This window comes from Silene latifolia, chromosome X (genome assembly GCF_048544455.1).
Source record: "Silene latifolia isolate original U9 population chromosome X, ASM4854445v1, whole genome shotgun sequence".
NCBI lineage: Eukaryota > Viridiplantae > Streptophyta > Magnoliopsida > Caryophyllales > Caryophyllaceae > Silene > Silene latifolia.
Window position 1 is genome coordinate 310,734,153 of NC_133537.1, and position 19,812 is coordinate 310,753,964.

At 34.0% G+C, this 19,812-nt stretch overlaps 1 protein-coding gene across 1 annotated transcript; it reads right to left on the bottom strand.

Moving 5' to 3' along the window:
• Nucleotides 1-686: 686 nt before the first annotated feature.
• On the bottom strand, nucleotides 687-7,746 carry LOC141617460 (putative beta-1,3-galactosyltransferase 2). The gene is made up of 11 exons (XM_074434658.1): nucleotides 7,308-7,746; nucleotides 5,655-5,751; nucleotides 5,521-5,564; nucleotides 5,234-5,427; nucleotides 5,068-5,131; nucleotides 3,348-3,420; nucleotides 3,084-3,204; nucleotides 2,654-2,741; nucleotides 2,436-2,561; nucleotides 2,240-2,349; nucleotides 687-1,174 (listed from the first exon to the last, which is right to left on the bottom strand). Exons 1-11 carry the CDS (start codon nucleotides 7,421-7,423, stop codon nucleotides 1,023-1,025), a joined length of 1,185 nt encoding a protein of 394 aa, XP_074290759.1. The 5' UTR covers nucleotides 7,424-7,746; the 3' UTR covers nucleotides 687-1,022.
• Nucleotides 7,747-19,812: the final 12,066 nt, after the last annotated feature.

A 19,812-nucleotide genomic window follows, 5' to 3' on the forward strand; every position in this document is an offset into this window, starting at 1 on the left:
TGTTATATGTCCCACATTGAAAAATAATGTAGGATTATATAAAAATAATAGAATTGTTCCACATCGAAAGATTAACATAAGATGTAGTGCTCTTATGATTATAAATATGAGACATCCTTGGAACTTAGGTATCAACCTAGCATCTTTTGCGTCTCTTAAATAAGATGTTTTGACTTTTGATCATATCTAACTTATAACCAATTTTTTTTACTAAGTTAATTGACCCGTTGCAACGCACGGGCATCCAAACTAGTAATGGAATATAAGAAGGTAGGAGAGAAGGTAATTAATTCACTCAATGATCATGGGAGACCCTACATCACCCAAAACAAAAATTCTCAATCCCTTAATTTCAGCCAATCAAAAGTCAAGAAAAAACTTGGCTTTTATACTATGTATATATTTCAAACTGGAAAACAGACGACATAGCCTAGTCAACCAATTTGTCAGGTCTATTGTAGAGGGCTCAATTAGTGTTTTTCTTTTTTATTTTTAGAAAAACAAAAGACCTATACATAAACAAGTGCCCTCTTGATGAGAATGAATAATGGTGTTAAAGAGTGGTTATGATTATGTAGTTTGGCAGGAGTGGCTCGACCATTACAAAGAAACACAACTTTAATACAAAGAGAAGAGACATGATGGGATTCATAATGTAATCTCATGGAGTAATGATAACATTTGAAAGGAAACTGTTATTTTAAGGATGAGTAATCACTTTTTAGTCTTATTATTTTGTGATTATCAGCATTCAAAAAATGTATACAAATTCACACCAAAAGAATTCACTCTCCTCTCTATAAAAAAAATGGAGAGTAGAATCCTAACCAACCTATACTCTCTATCTCACTCACTCTCGTTCTTTTACATTCACAAAATCAGCATCATTTTCTACATACGGTCGTATTACCTACAAATTGATCAAACTACGAAAAACACTTGATCATTGAGTCGATTCTTCCTGAGTTTGGAAGACTCTTTTTTCAGTAATGTTTGTAAAAGATACATCGGTCAGCCACTGGTTAGAAAGCTGAATTATTCCAAAGGGCGTGCCTACTTTCGCCACAACGTCGGTGGACCTCGCCCATCCTCTCCACTGACTTGCAGATGCCACTACAGCTCCAGTCAAATGATGCAACACAGACATTGCCTGCCTGAGCTTTCCACTCACAATCTGGTATGGTATATACACACAAATGCCAACACTTAATAGATGTAGTTTTTACAATTTTGCCTAGATAAACAAACATTAGCCTAACAAGCTCAAAGCCATAGTATCAGTACAACAGATTGTTCAGTTATTTGCAAAGCTAATTCAGTTAAGTTCAGACAAACTTTGTACTCCGTATAAAGTGAAGATACGCAAAGATCAATACAATCCAGGTTAAAAAAAAAAAAAAATCAAAGAGCAATTGTTAATTGTAACATTCTTGGACGGAACGACTAATGATAAATGTGTTATCTAACTATTTTGTAACAGAATGATAGAGATGATACCAATTTAGGAACAAATATGTAATTATGTGAGAAGAATATTAGGTCATATATCATACTGAGGAATACGGGGTTGTCTCCAGTCTCCACCTTATGACGTGATTAAGGCAAGTCGACTATTGTGCAAGCATTCTATTATCTTACATAGAACATCTTCGAAAAACTTTCCAGTTGAAACTCAACTTCCTATGTCGAGAAAATGGGTCTGAAATCAAAGATATTCTCCAGTCAGGCAGAGATAAATTAGTAGCAGAGGTAAATTAGTAGCACGGGGTGGTGACTGCTAACCCAAATACTTTCTCTTCCTCCTTGAATTCCTATGTACGCCACCCCAAATAAGTGAATAACCCTAAAAATACGAATAGTGAAAATCCAATCGGGATTTTGCTACCCTAGATGACTAGATCTGTACCCCAACCGGTTTTCATGAAACATGAAAACATTTAAGATCATTATGCATTAAGAGCTCTTCTAGATTCCTACCAGCTATGATACTCAAACTTGGTTAGATATATCTAACATGAATTCATGTCAAAGTGTTGGACTCGGCTAGTTTATGGAAAAACAAATCATATTCTTGGTCTCAAATAAAGTGTCCCCTTGTCATATCCATCGCCAATAGTCGAGTGGTGGACACAAGTACGAGAGACAATATAAAGTCTGTGTAAACTAGGCTACCAAAAGAAAAGATTAAGTTTAAATAAATGAACACATGCTGGAAAGAGACAGACACGAAGAAACTTACCAGGAGGAGTGCCACAACATAATCTGCGATCATCTATGTGCTGTACATCTAATCCGATAAACCAAGCACCTATTGAAACATCTTCATTTGCATATTTGTGCAAAACATGCCTGAAACATGAAAACCACAGGGTATAAAAACCAACTAATCATCAGAATTAACACGCCGTATTTGGCAATCGTAATCAACCACTCACTTATTTATTGATATATAAGTTGCTAAATCTTTTGAAACTGCATATAGTTGCCCTGTTGCATGCCGAAAGTATCTGTTTCCTTCATCTCCAAACTTCCAGTGCTCAGGCTCATGATACCTCACTCCCCTGCACGAAAATAAACATGCATTATTAAATGTCATCAGTTTTCTCCAGATAGTGTAGTGGATCATAGATCAAGGGAAAGAAAACTAACGTACTTTTGAGCAAGGACGGGACCAGATTTCATGCATCCTATGTATATCCTAGGCTTAGATCGATGTCGGATTAAGGTTGACGCTAGGGTTCCTGCAATATAGCAACATAAAATGAATCTTGGTAGATCATCAACACATAGACAGCCTTGCATGAACAATTTAACTCCAAGGTTAAACACCTCGAGCCTTGTTTACACTTTACACTTTACACGAAACACTCCTCCATTCCAATGCTTGCACTTTTCAAAATTCCGCCCACATTTTGAGAAGTGTAAATAACTCGTATGAATGGACAGTGTAGCCTTTCAAGTCCACAATACTGTTTATTGCTTTTCAAAAGAAATAACAGAAAAACTTATCTTCATTGTAGCAATATACGTCAGGGGGAAGGATTTGAAACAATTGAATTTAGTATAACAGAGAAACCCTTTACCTATATTTACATGTACATCATCATCAACTTTGACATAGAACTCAGCATCCCACATAGCGACAGCAGTTGCGAAATATATTTTCGTCTTTGCTGAAAGTTCAAGATATCCCTCAACATGTGGCTATCCTCATATCAGACATGAAATAAGAACCGGGTTAAAATGGGATATTTAAAAGATCAACAAATTTAATATTAAACATCTGCCTTCTTTCTGGCATTGACATTATACATGAACGATGGTCCAACTTTAACTGATCAACTCACCAGCCGTAGAAAGTCTCCATGCTTTTGATCTTCAGCCTCAATGGCTCTATCCAAGATACCACCAGCAGTAGCACTGATCATAACAGCAGCAAAAAGCACATAAGCTACGCAATAAATTGATGATCTTCTCTCTTGGTTTTTTGAGCTTCAACTAACAAAATAAAGAACTACGTACAAGAGCAATTCATTGAACCAAGCATATGACATCAATGGATATGCACTAATTTAAACGTATATACAAGTTAACATTATGGTCTTATGCTTAAGAAAACGGTTGTTGCAAGCTACCAAGTGTAACAAGGGTACTAAAGATGCAATTTTAACGATGTATCATTAGATGAGGTGGTTTCAGTAGTTGAGAGCACTCCTTACACAGCCCTATTCATAACCCAGGCAAGGAGCAAAACCAGAATGTGAAATTGGGGACATTGTTTGGAATTTGGATTATGGGTTTAGGGGGAAGGGAGGGAGGGATGAAATTCCTTTAGTTTGGATTGGGTTGGATGGAAATACCTAAATAGAGGGATCCATTTTCCTTCCATCAAGGCAAATCAAAATCCTTATAGGGTGTGTTTGGATAGAGGGATTTGGAGGGAAAGGAAAGGGAAGGAGAGTAGGGGATTTAAAATTACTTGTTTGGATAAAAAAATAAGGGTGGAGGGAAATGGAGTTGGGGGGATTTGGAGGGATCCATTTTCCTTCCTCCAAGGCAAATCAAAATCCCTCCATAATAAGAAAGATTTGGAGGGAAATGTATCCAAACAACCACACCTCATTCCCCCTCCCCTTACCTTCCCTCCTTTTCCTTTCCCTTTTCCCCCCTCCCCTTTCTTTCCCTCCACTTTTGCTATCCAAACACACTCTTGAGGTAAGAAAGATTTGGACAGGAAGACCCTTGCTCCATTCTCCCTTTCCTACCCTGAGTACCCTTCATCTCTCTTTTCTTCCTTTCCCTCCTTATGTCCTATCCAAGCAATGCCTGTAAATCGGAAAAAGCACATAACATTCCAAGATTTAAATAAAATTTCATATGAGCATATTCTATCTTGTGTTGCAAAAGAGAACTTTTTATGATCCTGTCTTTGAGAGTTGCCACGCTTAATATAGGGAAGACTGATGATAATTGATAAACATTGATAATTTGATCAGTCAGACCTTCGTGATTTGTAAAGAACACATGCTAATCAAATATGACCATACAATTTTGACACAAAAGAAAAGGACCAAGTTACTTTGAGATTTCACTTTAGCTATGTGTTGTCTGTTGACATAATCTACACCCCTGTCATGACAAATAGACACTTCATTTTTGGCCAAAATAAACATGAAATGTTTTTACAAAATAGCTGTGCTGACTTTCGACAAGCATCCGCATCTGCCTTTTGCAGCTGAGTCTTAGGGTGTGTTTGGATAGCAAAATTGGAGGGAAAGGGAGGGGGGAGAAGGAGAGAAGGGAAGGGGAGGGGGAATGGGGAGTGGGTGTTTGGATACAATTTCCCTCCAAATCTTGCCTATTGTGGAGAGATTTTGATTAGGCTTGGAGGAGGGAAATTGGATCCCTCCAAATCTCTCCCCCTCCATTTCCCTCCACCCTCATTTCCTATCCAAACAAGGGATTTTAAATCCCCTATTCCCCTCCCTTTCCTTTTCCTCCAAATCACTCAATCCAAACACACCCTTAAGTAAAATGGCAAAAAGTACAAAATACTACATAACCAACCTGTGGCCAATGACAAATTTCATTACTATGCCCTTTTCTTCTTCTAGTTTCCTTCTCTTCTCTCCTGTTTAACGAAAATAAAGAAGTTAAAAATATTGGCTAATTTTCAACCTGATTTAAAGACAGAGGAGATCAGCAGATGATGTTGTCATAGAACTTTACAAACCTTGAGGCATCCAAGTAGCACGTACAGAATCTCGTCTCTTTCGGCTACTGAAAGCAGTGTTAATGCCAACTACCATCAAATATTTCCTTTTGCCACTAGATTCAGACACAGGGGATCCTTCCATTATAGATTCTTGTGTAGCCCTTGCAGAAGCTAGTTCTATCTCTAGGCTTGATATAGTTTTGTCAAGTGACCTGCATTAGAATGACATACAAATTTTATTAATACAAAAACTAATCTCCGGCATCAACCTCAAAGTAACCACAATACCAAAGCATAAAGCTTACTGAGTTTCGGTATGTGTCTTTGAAGTCTCAAACTTTCCACCAATCTGCAAAAGCAAAATTATGCTGGTCAATAAGTAAAGGAGAAAGATTAACTATAAAATTTGGTGCAGCAAATCATGTATCAACGTACTTACTGTTTTTTCATGGGAGTTCTCCTCGATCAAATTTTGTCTTCCATCTTCTAGGGTAGCTCGTCGGAACAATACTTTCTCTTCAGGCTCTGACGAAATCCTGCAATGAAATGCATCTAGCATAAAGCAGAATTTTGATATATAAAATTGAAACTAGCATACTGAATAATGGCCACATCATTGGCAAAGTCGCCACAAAATGGCCCTACATGATATACCCAAGTCCTGAACTATCTTATCTTGACTATGATTTCTATCCCTTGAAGGCTGAAGCCTTCCAATATAACTATCTCACAAAAACTAGGACATATTGCATAATCAGACCAGAACAAGTTATCTTAGCAAAAACACGAATCCAAACTGATGCAGACTCAACAACATTCAGAGGTAACATAGCGACATTTTTTTTGGCCATATAATCCATCAAAAGCCTTATCTTAGGCCTCAAAATGTAAAAGGCAAATCTAAGATATTCAAGAGCTCTTGGTTGAATTGGAAGAGGACTCATCTGCTTCGCCTGAGGTCGCTATGTGCAAGCCCAAGGACTACAGCCGTATTAAAACGCATGAGTGAGAGTTTTGTCGTTTTATGTGGTCTTACTTATGTTCAAGTTTCAACTAAATTGGATAGAGCAACCACAAATTGGCCAATCTAAGAAACAACTGCAAACATGCAACATAACACTTGCAAACATACAATCATGGGAAACTAAAATCCCATCAAAGTCTCAAAGTTCTAACTATCAAAGCACAACATCCTAATGGGAAAATTAAATCACCTCAAAACATCTCATATCAGATAATGAAATGAAAGCTTTTCTTTACCAATAATCAGGGAAAGATAAAAAGATCAAGTCATATCAGTTTCCAACCATTCAGAATGCCACCAAACTAATCATTGCTTCAAGTACAATTTACTATATTTGGAACAACAGAAAGTGAAATCCCTCCAACTTGGTAATTTAGATGACAACTATTGATCATTGCCTCACAAAATGGAAATTCTTTAGTGAAAGAACAATCATTTCTTTCTAATAAACAATACAAATTTGGAAAGAAGGATTAAAAAGAGGAGAATCAGTCAAATTGCCAGATTAGTGTTAATTGTGCAATTAAGCTGTCTTTTACTAAAAATTACTTCCTCCTATACATTTGGCTTCTATCATTGGATTAAAATACTCGTTACAAAATAATAAAAATGATGAGAACCAAATGAACCGGAGGGAGTATATCATTAAACCCATCAATCTGAGCATAAATTCCAACTAATGACCAAAAACCCACCTCAGAAAACTCTCTAAATTATCAAATTAATCTACAAATACAGAATTAAGAAGAGTAAATTACCAGCTAGTGTTAATTGTAAAAAGAAGAATCAATCAAACTGTCAAGATTAGTGTAATTGTAAAAGTTAATTGTGCAATTATGCTGACTGTAACTAAAACTTTGTCAGTAAAAACATCAATCTGATTATAAATTTCAACCAAAAACCACCTCAGAAAGCTCACTAAATTATGAAATTAACCAAATAAATACTCGATTTTTCCCGTTTATTTATTTACCTTTTTATTCTTTGCGAGATGTATTTTAATAAAAGGTAAATAAATGATCGGGCCTAAGGGAGTACAGAATTAAGGAGAGTAAATTAGTAAATTACCAGCTAGTGAAGAACATGCCAGCACAAAAACATCCAATACAAAGAAAAAACGTCAATTTACGAGAAAACAACACATTTTTGTGAGATGAATCATTTCCTCTACTCTTCCAAGACATAATGTTTCACTCAATTCTTCAATTTCTCTTCTTTTAAATTGAATTTCCCAAACAAAATTAGCTGATTGTAAACAAAACCCACTTCAATTAAAGATCCAAGAAACTCAAAAAACCATTTTACAAATCAAAGTAACAAAGTTTGAATCCTTCAGAAAAAAAGATTGCAATTTTCAGAATTGAATGAAGAATTGATTAATTTCTAAAATTGTCGGTGCTGTTGATTAGATTTTATTGAGAGAAAAATTGAATTGAGGGAAAAGAATAAAAATAAATGGAGGAAAATGTAAGTAATGAGCTAGTTTGGAGAAGTTGTCAGGGAATGCAGTCTTTTTAACGACGACCCACCTAATATTTCAACTGTGTTTTTTTGTGTTTTGTACATGACAGTTTATATGAGCTATGATTATGAATGATCAATAGGTCTTACCTCTCTGACGGATATAAGCTTATGACGGATCAAGTATTTTTCACGTGAAAAGATGAAACAAAAAGTAAAATGCATATAGAATCACAAATGATTTATCTTTATCATTTTCATGTAGGTTTTATTTGACCCGTTACAAGGTTGTGACGAATATCGGCTATCACAAATGAGAATTTGTGATGAACGATTGTACAGTATATAGAACTGTACTTTGTAAATGTTTGTGGGATTCTCTTTATGTAATCACAATTTTTGTCCCAGATTTATGAACGTTTGTACTGTGGAATTATGATACAAGTACTTGTTGAATTAGATGATTTACATTAGATTTGTAGATTCGGATTCGTCTACAAATAAGGGACACGTGGAATAAATATGGTATTTTAGTGTTGTCAAAAGATGAAAAGTACCACCAAAAAAAAAAAAAAAAAAGGTAACAGCCTAAGTATTAAAGAGACAACGCTATTTGAAATATTACTAAATCTCCGTCGTAATTATTTCGTAGATAATTTATTTACCCTTTTTGTATCTTCTGTAATTACTTGCTTGCTTACCAATGCTTGTATTTTGATGGTTCATTTAATATGGTATCAGAGCCACTATGATCAAATGTCACGGTTCAAATCCTGACAACCTCCAATAACTCACGAAGTGAAATTTCAGCACATGGTACGGGGAAGCCCGTGCACTAACCACTTTTCGAGCCCAGTGGAGTAGTGGACGCTCGAGTGAAGAGGCATAATAGAATATAAATATAATAGTTGGTTTTGGTTGAGATGATTCATCTAACAAACGCTAGAAAGAAAATGCATATAACCCATTGTCTCAATAGCTAATAATGTCACTTTTATCAGAAAGTGTTTTAATATAATTTCTTACAGAAAATTAAAGAGTAGACATACATCTAGTTGAATGGAAGGAACAAATGAGAATGTGTATTGTGACTTGAGAGGTAGTTTGGAGTGCGTATTGAACTAGTATGTCCAGTATCCACATACAAAATTCAAATAACAAAGTGTCAAAGTGGAAGAAAATTGTACTGGTGTGCTTGTTTGTGCTGAATGAATGTTCTGCTTCAGTGGTGCCTAGTACAGCACAGTACTACACATGTCATCTTCGCTTTTATTAAAAGCTATAATTAGAATTACTCATGTTTTGGCAGTGTCTGTTAAAGTAATGTGTAATGTTCATCAACAATATTTACAACTTGTCCCTTTACGTTTCTGTACGTACGTTGCTATGCTGACAACGAATTGCAACCACCTGAATTCTTGCTTAAAGCATTTGGCCGACGTCCTTAGTATAATCTCTTCATGTACGTTTCTAAGGTGAATGGAGATATCTGTTTTTATTTTTTGTGTTGATTAGGAGTATTTCGTACTAACAATTGGGGTAATTTCCTTCGAATATTAAAGGTAATTGAATAGGTTGATTCCTCCAAAGTTTGCTTTTTCATTCGCAAGAGTTAGAAATCAACCCCCTGGCCACTTGATTAAGAGATGAGAGCATTTATCACTCACACCAGCTAACTTTAGAAGATATCTATTTTTATAATAAAACGGATTAAATATCATCTCACATAGACATATACTTCCTCCATTCAACTCCACTCTACCACTTTGCTTTTTCACGTTCGCCAACGCGTGTTTTACGCAGTAAATATCGTTAGCTACGTATTTGCAAAAATTATAAAAGTTAGATATTTTTAATGTACTCGTAAAGACGAATCAAACAAGATCCCATATGAATATATTTTCACTTATGTATTGAGAGAAAATCGAGATTAAATGTGCATTTGTGAATAGTGTAAAAAATAGAAATATGTAGAGTGGAGTTGAATGGAGGAAGTATGACAAATCTTTTTTTTTTTTTTTTTTAATGTATCGACTTTTGTCTTATTCCTGCTACATGGTTACACGAGCATATTTGACTCGTCTTATGAGTTATGCCTGCACTTGAAATTAGGACCTTATCAAGTTATCATATTGGTTTTGTAATTGCTTAATTATCGGTCCGTTTTTCTTAAGACCATTGCTTTTGGTCTGAAATAAGACGGGTAACATGTCATCATTTTACAATAAAATGTTGTTATTTTTTTATAACATGTTACCATTATTGTTCACATCATTTTCAGGGTAAAAAATGACACCTCTAGTCATAACATTTTGTGAATTAATTGGTTACATTTTCTTAAAAAATGGCAACATTTTATCCGTCTGACAAATAAGACCAAAAATATCCATCTAAAACAAGAATTTGTGCTTAATTATACATTCATCTATCCTGTGGCGGATGTATGTGTTACTATAGGGGGGTCATACGACACTCCTAAGCTGAGAAACTTTTACAGTAACTCTTAAATACCCAATGATAGAACCCCAGCAATATAAAAGTAGGACACCCCATATAACAACCTCCTCCTCTCACTAACATAATTAAAAGTAAACACCAGTGCTAGTATTCTAATTTGTCTACAATAGTACGTTGTGTGTCATTCATCATAGTGCACAATTTCACATAAACATGAGACAATAATCCAATATTAAATCTTTTAATAAATCAATGATCAATTATTTCAATTTATTGCTCACTAAAACACTTTAATTGCTTTTTTTTTTGGGTAAATTTTTTATTAAGACCGTCTTAAGTTAAGACGATGCTCATAATCGATTTAAATAAGGCAAAAATAAAAGGAGAGTTGTGAGACGTATTAAATTAAGACGATATTAAGCACATTTATTTCTTTACTTTTTTTAATACTCTTTTAATTAAACTTACTCTATGGACCTATCTACTCGGACTCTAGCCTCTAGGTGTCGGAGACAACTATCGACTATGATAATTGTCCGTAAATTTTCAATTTTTTGGGTCTAAAATAAAGAGTTGAATTGTATGTCGTGTTGGACACGAAACACACGACCAAAGTAAATTGTAGAAATAACATAGGTATGTGTGCTATATTATACCTAAAACTTACAACTTTTACTTTTTATTTTATTTTAAGAAAAAACTTGGCAAATTTTGTAGGTGTGTCGATAAGCTTATTTGTTCAGCCTGTACTTCGTCATTTGTAGTAAGAGGGCTCCATTTCGGCTATTTTAGGCTCGAAAAAAAAGGTTGGTCACGAAATTTTTAAAGATTTTTTTCGTCCACAAAAAGCTATAAAAGGGACCACGTAAAAAATATTTTCTGGATCCGCCACTGAATATATGCGTAATCTTATGGTATACAGAAAGACAATCAAGCAAAATTTCACATGACTGAAATATATTTTCTTTCATATATTGTAAGAAATTCGGGAAAAAAAACATTTTAATTTAATTTAAAAAGTATAATTGCATGTTGAAATTTAATTTCATGTAAATTGATTTATCAATTTAATCGATCTCTTATTGAGATAATATTTTGTACATTATTTAAACATTTTCTAGAAGCGAATCAAAAGTAACTTATCTCCGTTCGAGTTTCAATAACAAATTATGAAATTTACGGAAGCCATTTCAAATATCCCAATTATGGATTAAAAACTTAGAAATTTGAGTAATTTGACAACTTAGAATTATAGTTTAGGTTCATAATTGAGATACTTGAAACAATTGGTCTCTCTTGTGACGGTCACAAAAGTGACAACTTTAAGATAAAAAGTAACCCCTCATAAAATGTTACCTATCAAATAATAATGATTATATTTTCTCATTAAAATAGTCACATTTGGATCTGTCACAATCAATATCTATCTATCTATCTATATTAATAAAGGAAGCTTTTTTCGAGCGATTATAGAGACTCCAACATATGTTAAAAACTTTCGACCAATAAGAATAAAATAATGAAGAGGAGATAAAAATATAAATCGCGTAAAACTCTACCCCAAATAAACCTACACAATTCTATTTGCGTAGCAAAATTAATTGCCGTAGGAGTCTTAGCTATGTCCATCACTATTTATCTATATATAAATATATGCCTTCTATAATTTGACCTCCATGAGATATCGAGGAGCCTTGACTATCAGGTTCGTTGCGGACAACGAACTGGGGACTGACTTCAATGAATTCTCCTTTATTACGAAGGAAAGGAGCATAGGAAGATGCTTATGACAGCATAGGCTATAATACGTGCATGGCTGCTTGCATTGGGACCCGTAGGGGATGCTTAGAGGGCATGACGGAAAGGGTCTTAACTCTTAACGCTTGGGCGTGGTACAAACAAAGGAGCACTGGTGTCCGAGTATAGCGGAAGCGAGGGCAGCGAAGTTCGGTTTGTCTATGACTCTGGCTAGGCAAATGGATCTATCTCATGTAGTGCTCGAATCGGATTCCCTGTTGCTGATGTTGAAATCGAAGTAAGAAGCTAACTGCTAACTACATTGGAAATATGGGAGAATAATTTTAGATTTGGCTTGCTATTTTGCGGTTGTCGAGTTTAGTTTTATATGTAGGAATGGAAACCAAGAATATATATGGGTAAACTCGGGACAAGAGGTGATTGCTAATGTTGTTGAGTCAGAATAAAATATAAAGCTTTTGCCTGATCAAGAAAATAAAATAAACCTGAGACATGGGGAACTTTGAGAAGCCGAGGTGATGTATTGAGAACTGGCGAGATTTCGAGAGTTAACACCCAAAAGATCAGACAATCAAAAGCAATCAGCAATCAAGGAATCTTGATTTTGAGAATGCAGCGAGGGCTTATAAGAAGATGTAGCAGTTCCTTTGCTTTCATACGTGGGAGTGTATAATTTATACAAGATTTCCAACAAAATAAATGATCTTTTCATGTTCTTAAACATGAGAATTCACTCTATTTTATTGGCCCCAAACAAGTATGTTCATTGTTGCGGATGAAAATATGTTTATTGGCCCCAAACAATGGAAGGAAAATGCTACGGTTACACTTGGTGTATAGAATATTCTATACACCACCAATTGAAATTTGACATGTGGAGGATCTATTAGTAGCTATGGAGGGAAAAAATCTTTATTAATTTTGGTACCATGATTAATAATTGTATTGACTATAATTAATATCTTAACAATATTTACCCAAATCTTTTGAACTTTCTACCCTAACAAATATTGCCATCAGAACGCCAGAAAAGCATGACGCTCCGCGCCTCCACCGTACAATAAACCGGACCGCCACTATCGCTTGTTCGTCTGGTGAGCACGCCCACCACCGTCGCTCGTTTGTGTGTGCACGACCATTGCTCGTTCCTGTATGCTACACGAACACGACCATAGCCATGTCATCAACCTTTTATGAGGAGGCCACGGCGGCGACGTGAACTTCGCACGAACCCCTTCATCCCAGTGTTCGTTTGGTGCGTTTCTTTGCTAACAAAATGAGAAATCACACGCCATTTCTATGCAAATTGCATAATTACTTACCAATTGTGTTCTGCGTTTTGGAATATTACAAAAATCACAATACGTACACTAATTTTTCAGAAAAAGGAGAGTGGGCAATAGCAATTAGAAAAAAGGAGAGTGGACAATTCATTTACTCTAAAAATGTTGTTAGATATGCAAATTTGTTATTAGTATTATATAGTTAGAACATGAAGAAGATGAAGGCAGGAGAGGTAGCTGAGTTTCAGAAACGAAAAGTATGGCAGGGCAGGACTCAGGAGGGGAATTTTTTTGAAGAAAAGGGTAATTTGGTCCTTTAGTCAAGCGATATTAGTAAATTAACTAATTAAGGGCGACAAAAGGGAAAAAAAATATCACAATGTTAGAGTTGAATAAAAAAAATAGAAAATAATATTTACCAAATAATTTTTGAAAAATTGCAAATTTCAAATTTGTTTTAAAATTTGGTCCCAAAATATAACAAAAATGAGAGTTGAAAGATTATATCTCATATCCACAACATTGCCACATGTCGTGCCATTACTCGCGGTGTATAAAAGATTCTATACACAAAGTGTAACCGTAGCCTTTTTGCCAAACAAGTCTTTCACAATATGACAAACTCGATAGGCAATGCACCATTAGTCGAAATAAGATTACAATCGTACGCTTATATACAATTTAACTCAATGAAAAGTTGAAAGTCATATTTGGTTACAAACCCGTTAAAAGTTGAAAGAAAAATTCTCATTTAAGACGGTCATTATCCGTTCTAAATTTAAGGCAGGTTAAATACATATCAAATTACATAGCAAGTTGTCTAAAAAAATGTCAAAAGTTTTGTCTTTATCACTACCATATAATAATATTTGATCCATTTTAAGGTATAAGACCGATACTCCGTCTTAGACTTATTGAAAGTTGAACACAAATTATGTACTGTATTGCCGCTTCGAAGTTGTTCATAGTCATATATTTGATTGTTTGTATTCGTTTTATTTCTTTTCGCATCCCAGGCTTGGATTGGTTTTGTAATCTACGTATTTATTTAATATTAAAATCCAACAGTATATATTTATTGTTATATTTATAAATATTAACTTATTATTATTATTATATAAAACCCTAAAAAGAGAAATTTCTTTAATAATAATAATAATAATAATAATAATAAACTAAAAAGATAATATCAAAATTTGAGAATTGAGATACGCTACCTATATAATTTCATTACCATTAAACTTAGATCTCATAGCACATTAAACTAACTAATTCTTATGCTGACCTTAAATACTAAGAGTCATACATGGACAAAACTACATAAGATTTAACCTGCTATAAATTACATACATGTTTATCGCCTCCCACCATTGTTTTACATACGGACGTATTTTTCTTAATTTGTTTGTTAATAATGATCCTATACACTTTGTAGTCAATATATGTATATACATATATTTTCTTAGGGTAATCTATATTTTTTATTAAGGTAGAGTTTATGATAAAATTAACATGATCTCATGAAAAATGGATAGGTTTTTAAATAATTTGTAAATATTAATCTTCTTTAAATATTAAGCTAAAAAGATTTAGAAAAAAACATTGATAGTTAATAATTATATTTAGGTAAAAAGGATTAGAATTTTAAAGGATGTACTTAGTTTTAAATTTTAATTAAATGAATATTATATGTTTTACTAGGGAAAATATCGTTATACATATATACTAGGAAAAATTTTAATTAAAAGAATATTATATGTTTTAAATAATTATTTAGGCAGCACAATATTATTAGCTAATAAAATTCGATTTTCAATCAAGGTAAAATAGAAGAGTCCGACTTTTATGAGAAAACCAAATTTTTGGAATTATTTTAGAGGTCGGCAATAAATTATTAATAAAAAAACACCTATCATTATGGTGAATGAAATCTATGAGATCTTCTTTCAATATTGATTGGGATTCGAGCAATATTTAAAAGGGAAGTTATACCACAAATCCAATATGAAAAACTACATTCAAATATGTAGAATTACTCAAACTAATTGAAGTTCTGTAATTTTACTAATCGTAACATTATTGGCACCTTTTGGAATTTGTACTTAACGAACTGTCACCAAATACTTCGCACACAATTATATAATCCACCCTCACCTTTGAGCTATAAATGTAAAATAAAGCAAGAACAACCTCACAATATGTTTACAAAATTTTGAGTCTCAATAATATCGTCATATGCGTTAGAAAAAGTTGTCAACTACAATTTAAGGCTAAGATTAACACAGTATGAGAGAAGGTATGAGCAAGAGTTGAGCTATAACTATCAAGTTTATAAGTTACAAATCGATTGACTATACCTATGTATTTGAATGAGTCGGGTCGCACTGCAACTCTATGAGCGAGAGTGTAAGAGAGCCTTACATTTGAAACTTTAACCGTCTTACTGTCTTATAAATTTGAACTCAAAATTTTAGGTTAGCTTATGTCATTTGTTTTGATTACTTACAATCAAGGTTGGACTTGTGAAGTGAGATTGGTTCAAAGAGAATAAGTTTAATTGTAACGATGAATCTAAATAATTAATGACAATTCATAAAGTCAGCCGAATTGAGTTAATTAGTTATTTTAGTTATGTCGAAACTCGCTAAGGTCATAATTCATATAACAAAAGTAACTGTTTTTCTAAAAATATTTAAGTTTACTATTAGTCAGAATATTATTGGATCACATTCCCTCCATTCAACTCCAGTCTACATATTTCTATTTTGTACATTATTCACAAGTGAACATTTAATTTCAATCTTCCGTCAATATATAAGTGAAAATATATTCATGTGGGATCTTATTTGATTCGTCTTTAGGAGTACATTAAAAATAGCTAACTTTTATAATTTTTGCAAATACGCAGCAAAAGATATTGATTGTGTAAAACACGCGTACGCAAATGTGAAAAAGCAAATGTGTAGTGTGGAGGTGAATGGAGGGAGTATATGATAAGATATTACAGAATGGCCCGTGCATCGCACGGGCATTAAATCTAGTTTATATTAATAAAGGAAGCTTTTTTCGAGCGATTATAGAGAGTCCAATATTTTGTAAATGCCTCTAAGCAATATTAATATAATATAATAATCTTATCTTATTGTATTTACTTCCATGTAGCATACGATAGAAATCATGTAGCCTACAACCATTGAAATACAAAAGGCATCACGTAGCCTATAACCATTGAAATACAAAAGATATCACAATTCACAACTGCATGACAACACCAGGGATCATGAAACTCTATCATGAGAGTTGGATTGAATAAAATTAATATTTTTTTTTTGATACAAGATAAAATTAATCAATATCTATCTATATTATTAAAGAAAGCTTTTTTCGAGTGATTACAGAGTCTCCAATTTTTCCGAAATACATAGAGTAAATCTTAATCTAAATTTTAATAAAATATTAAAAAATAAAGAGCTACGATAGAGTTTGAGAAGTATACAAACTAAAATAATACCTACAATCTATCAATTCACTATAAATAGAGTCCTACGTACTTCTACCCAAACATATTTTATTTTTGTTCGTTTTGCTCTTTTGTTACGTTATGTTATCTATTTTGTTCTTCATATGATTGATTGTTGATATTGTGTTAATGAATCTAATTAATTTTTTTCTTTTTAATGTCAGATTAGAAGAATGTGGCTAATCCATGATGCCATGGTTGATTAACATGCTCAAGCATTTTAATTAAGGTGAAAATATTTATACGAGTACAATTTTAGATTTTTTGTTATCTTCACATTCCATCATAATTTTTTCTTTATTGTAGATATTGTATTGTATGTTTCGAGTTTAACGATATGTGTGATTTATGATTAGCTATATTTTTCATTGTATATCGAACTATTTTGTTTTCAGAAAATATATTGTGACAATATAATAACCATTTCTTAGGTCAAAGTAGAGGGCTTACCTATTTAACCAAATTCGTCTTTGAATCGGGTAAGAATTTACAGCGTCTACGAATAAGATGAAAAGCTAAACTACCAGGTAAAATTGGAGTGTAATTTATAACCTCCCATAAAACATGGGTTATTCACGTATGGAGTATGCTATTTAAAATTTATATAGCATATTTTCTAGAATTTTTGATCATATAGCACGCCTCTTCTTAAACAAAGTATCTAGAATATAAGTATTTGTTATTCAAACATGCATATGATCCTATTCAGCTAATTCACATGACATCTCATGAATGAATTATTGTGATTAGTTTTGTTTTGTTGTGTTGTTTATTTTAATTTGATAGAGTACTAGATAATATATAAAATTATAATCTCCAAGTATTTTAATTATATAGTCTTTCTTTTATGATTTAATATTATCTTAGAGATTTGTGGTTTAGATTATTTTTCGCTTACGATATTTGATTCTACTTTTTATGGGAGACGTTGACATCGAAATCATTAACAACAATCAACAAGATGAAGATTCATTACGATAACGAGGCACGTTACATTGTCAAATTATAAGAGAGGGTGATGCGTGTCATTTATATGATGTTTTACACCTCATTTTACACGCATTTCAGAGCTCATTTGTGTAGTTTAAGCTACCATTTCCCCTATTTCCGTCTACTTTCGTGTTTTTGTACATTATTGCGGAAATGTGAAGAATTCAACAGAAATTGAGCTAAATAATCCCAGTATCTGCATTGCACTTGACGTGAAGAATTCACTTAAGGAACGAGCTTGGTGCGCGTTTCAAGGCCCAAAAGACAAATCCACGAGATTATAGAAGCCAACTATCGCTACTTGATCGATCGACCACTTTGCCTTGATCGATCGACCAACTGCGAGTTCGAAGCTATCAGATATCTGCGGCTCGATCGATCGACCGGTCACCTCAGTCGATCGACCACACCGCTACTCGGACGAGAATTAAAAGATCGAGAAATAGCAAGCCCATAGTACATTAGGTTTTAGAATAAGAACTACGTTGTATTCTATATAACGTAAGCTAGGTTATTCAGTTTTGGTATCTAGTTTTTAGCATACAGTTCTTAACACAATTAAACATTCATTAATTAGATTACTTTCCGTCAATAAAGTTACTCTTTTGCAATCGGTTTTTGGATCCTTTTCTCTGCAATTTCGGTATTTCCTCTGTCTTATTTCAGTTCCATTGCCTTTTTATTGTTCATAGATATAGAATTGCTAGTTAGTATCCAAAGCCAATTATCGTTTATCGCTATTTGTTATTTGATTACTTCAAGCATGAATTCAATAGTTTATTTCGTTATGATTATTGTTGTTTTTATCAGTATCATGAGTAGCTAAATTAATTGTGCTAGGATGTAGGGGAATTATAGTGTAGGCGGCATTAGAATTAGGGAGCCCTAATCGCGTGTTGGTCGATCGACCACCCTACCCGGTCGATCGACTGACCTCGTGAGGTTTACCTTCGTTTTAATTGATTTAAATGTTGTATTTGACGAATCGAATGCATGCGACTAATTGAATGCTTAATATATGACTGACCCATTAGATCGAAAGATAGGGAAAGTTGTTAGATCACCAATTAAAATGACTAAACTAAGCTGAGATCGAAAGATAGGTAAAGTTTAGATTATTAGTCACTTTTCAGGACGAGAGTCAGTATTAGTGATATTAGGGACTTGTAGCGAGATCGAAAGATGCAATCTGTTAAGAGTGGACCGAGAGGACCTCTTGTTTTCCCGCCTCATGTGTTTGATTTAGACCTACTTAGTATGCTGCCGCCGAAACTATAGTGAACCGACCATCCTAGTACCCTTCTTTTATCTGTTTTTTTCGTTTATTTAGTTTATTGTCTTTTATTGCCTTTAGCTATAGACCAAAACAATTCAACCCCCACATTCGTTGCCTTAGACTAGAATTAGACAATTATTAATTACATTCGCCTCCTTGTGGTTCGACCCTGTTACCACTAGCCTAGGTTAGTTTTAATAGGAATTATAAATATTATTTTTGGTACTCACAACGACGGGTATCAAATTTTGGCGCCGTTGCCGGGGAGGCAATTGTTCTAATTTTTAGTTGTTTTATTTTAGTCTGTTTCTTAGTTTAAGGGACATTTGTTCCTTAAACTCTTCTTATATCCTATTTGTAGTTCCTTCTTATGCGCAGATCACAAGGTGGTGAACTACTACCGCTCAATCCTGAGATTGAAAAGACCCTGCGCGAGTTGAGACGATCAGCTAGGGTATTGCCGACAGAGGAAGAGTTGAGTACTCTGTCAAGTTACTACGAGAACGCTCTATTCGAGGAAGATCCACCTTCTTCTCCTGTTTCCACCTCTTCAGCTGAGACCGTCACATCTCCTGATTTTCCAGTCATGGCTGAAGAAGCGAGTATAACTAGTCACTCTGAGCCGACAGCTGCGAATCTTTACAAAGGATTCGCATTACCAGGAGAAGACAGAAAATTCGAGCCAAAGCCTGCCTATATTAATTTGGTTGAGAGAAACCAATTGGGAGCGCAATCTGAAGATGCAGCTAAGCACATGGAGACCTTTATAGATTATTGTTGTTCCATACCCGCACCCACTGGCGTGACCCGGATCGGATAAAGGAGACC

Coding starts and splice junctions, on each gene's coding strand:
- LOC141617460 (XM_074434658.1), bottom strand. CDS start 7,423: ATGTCTTGGAAGAGTAGAGGAAATGATTCATCTCACAAAAATGTGTTG. Junction 5,428..5,520: donor AAGACACATACCGAAACTCA/GTAAGCTTTATG, acceptor ATTCTAATGCAG/GTCACTTGACAAAACTATAT. Junction 5,132..5,233: donor TGCTACTTGGATGCCTCAAG/GTTTGTAAAGTT, acceptor TTCGTTAAACAG/GAGAGAAGAGAAGGAAACTA.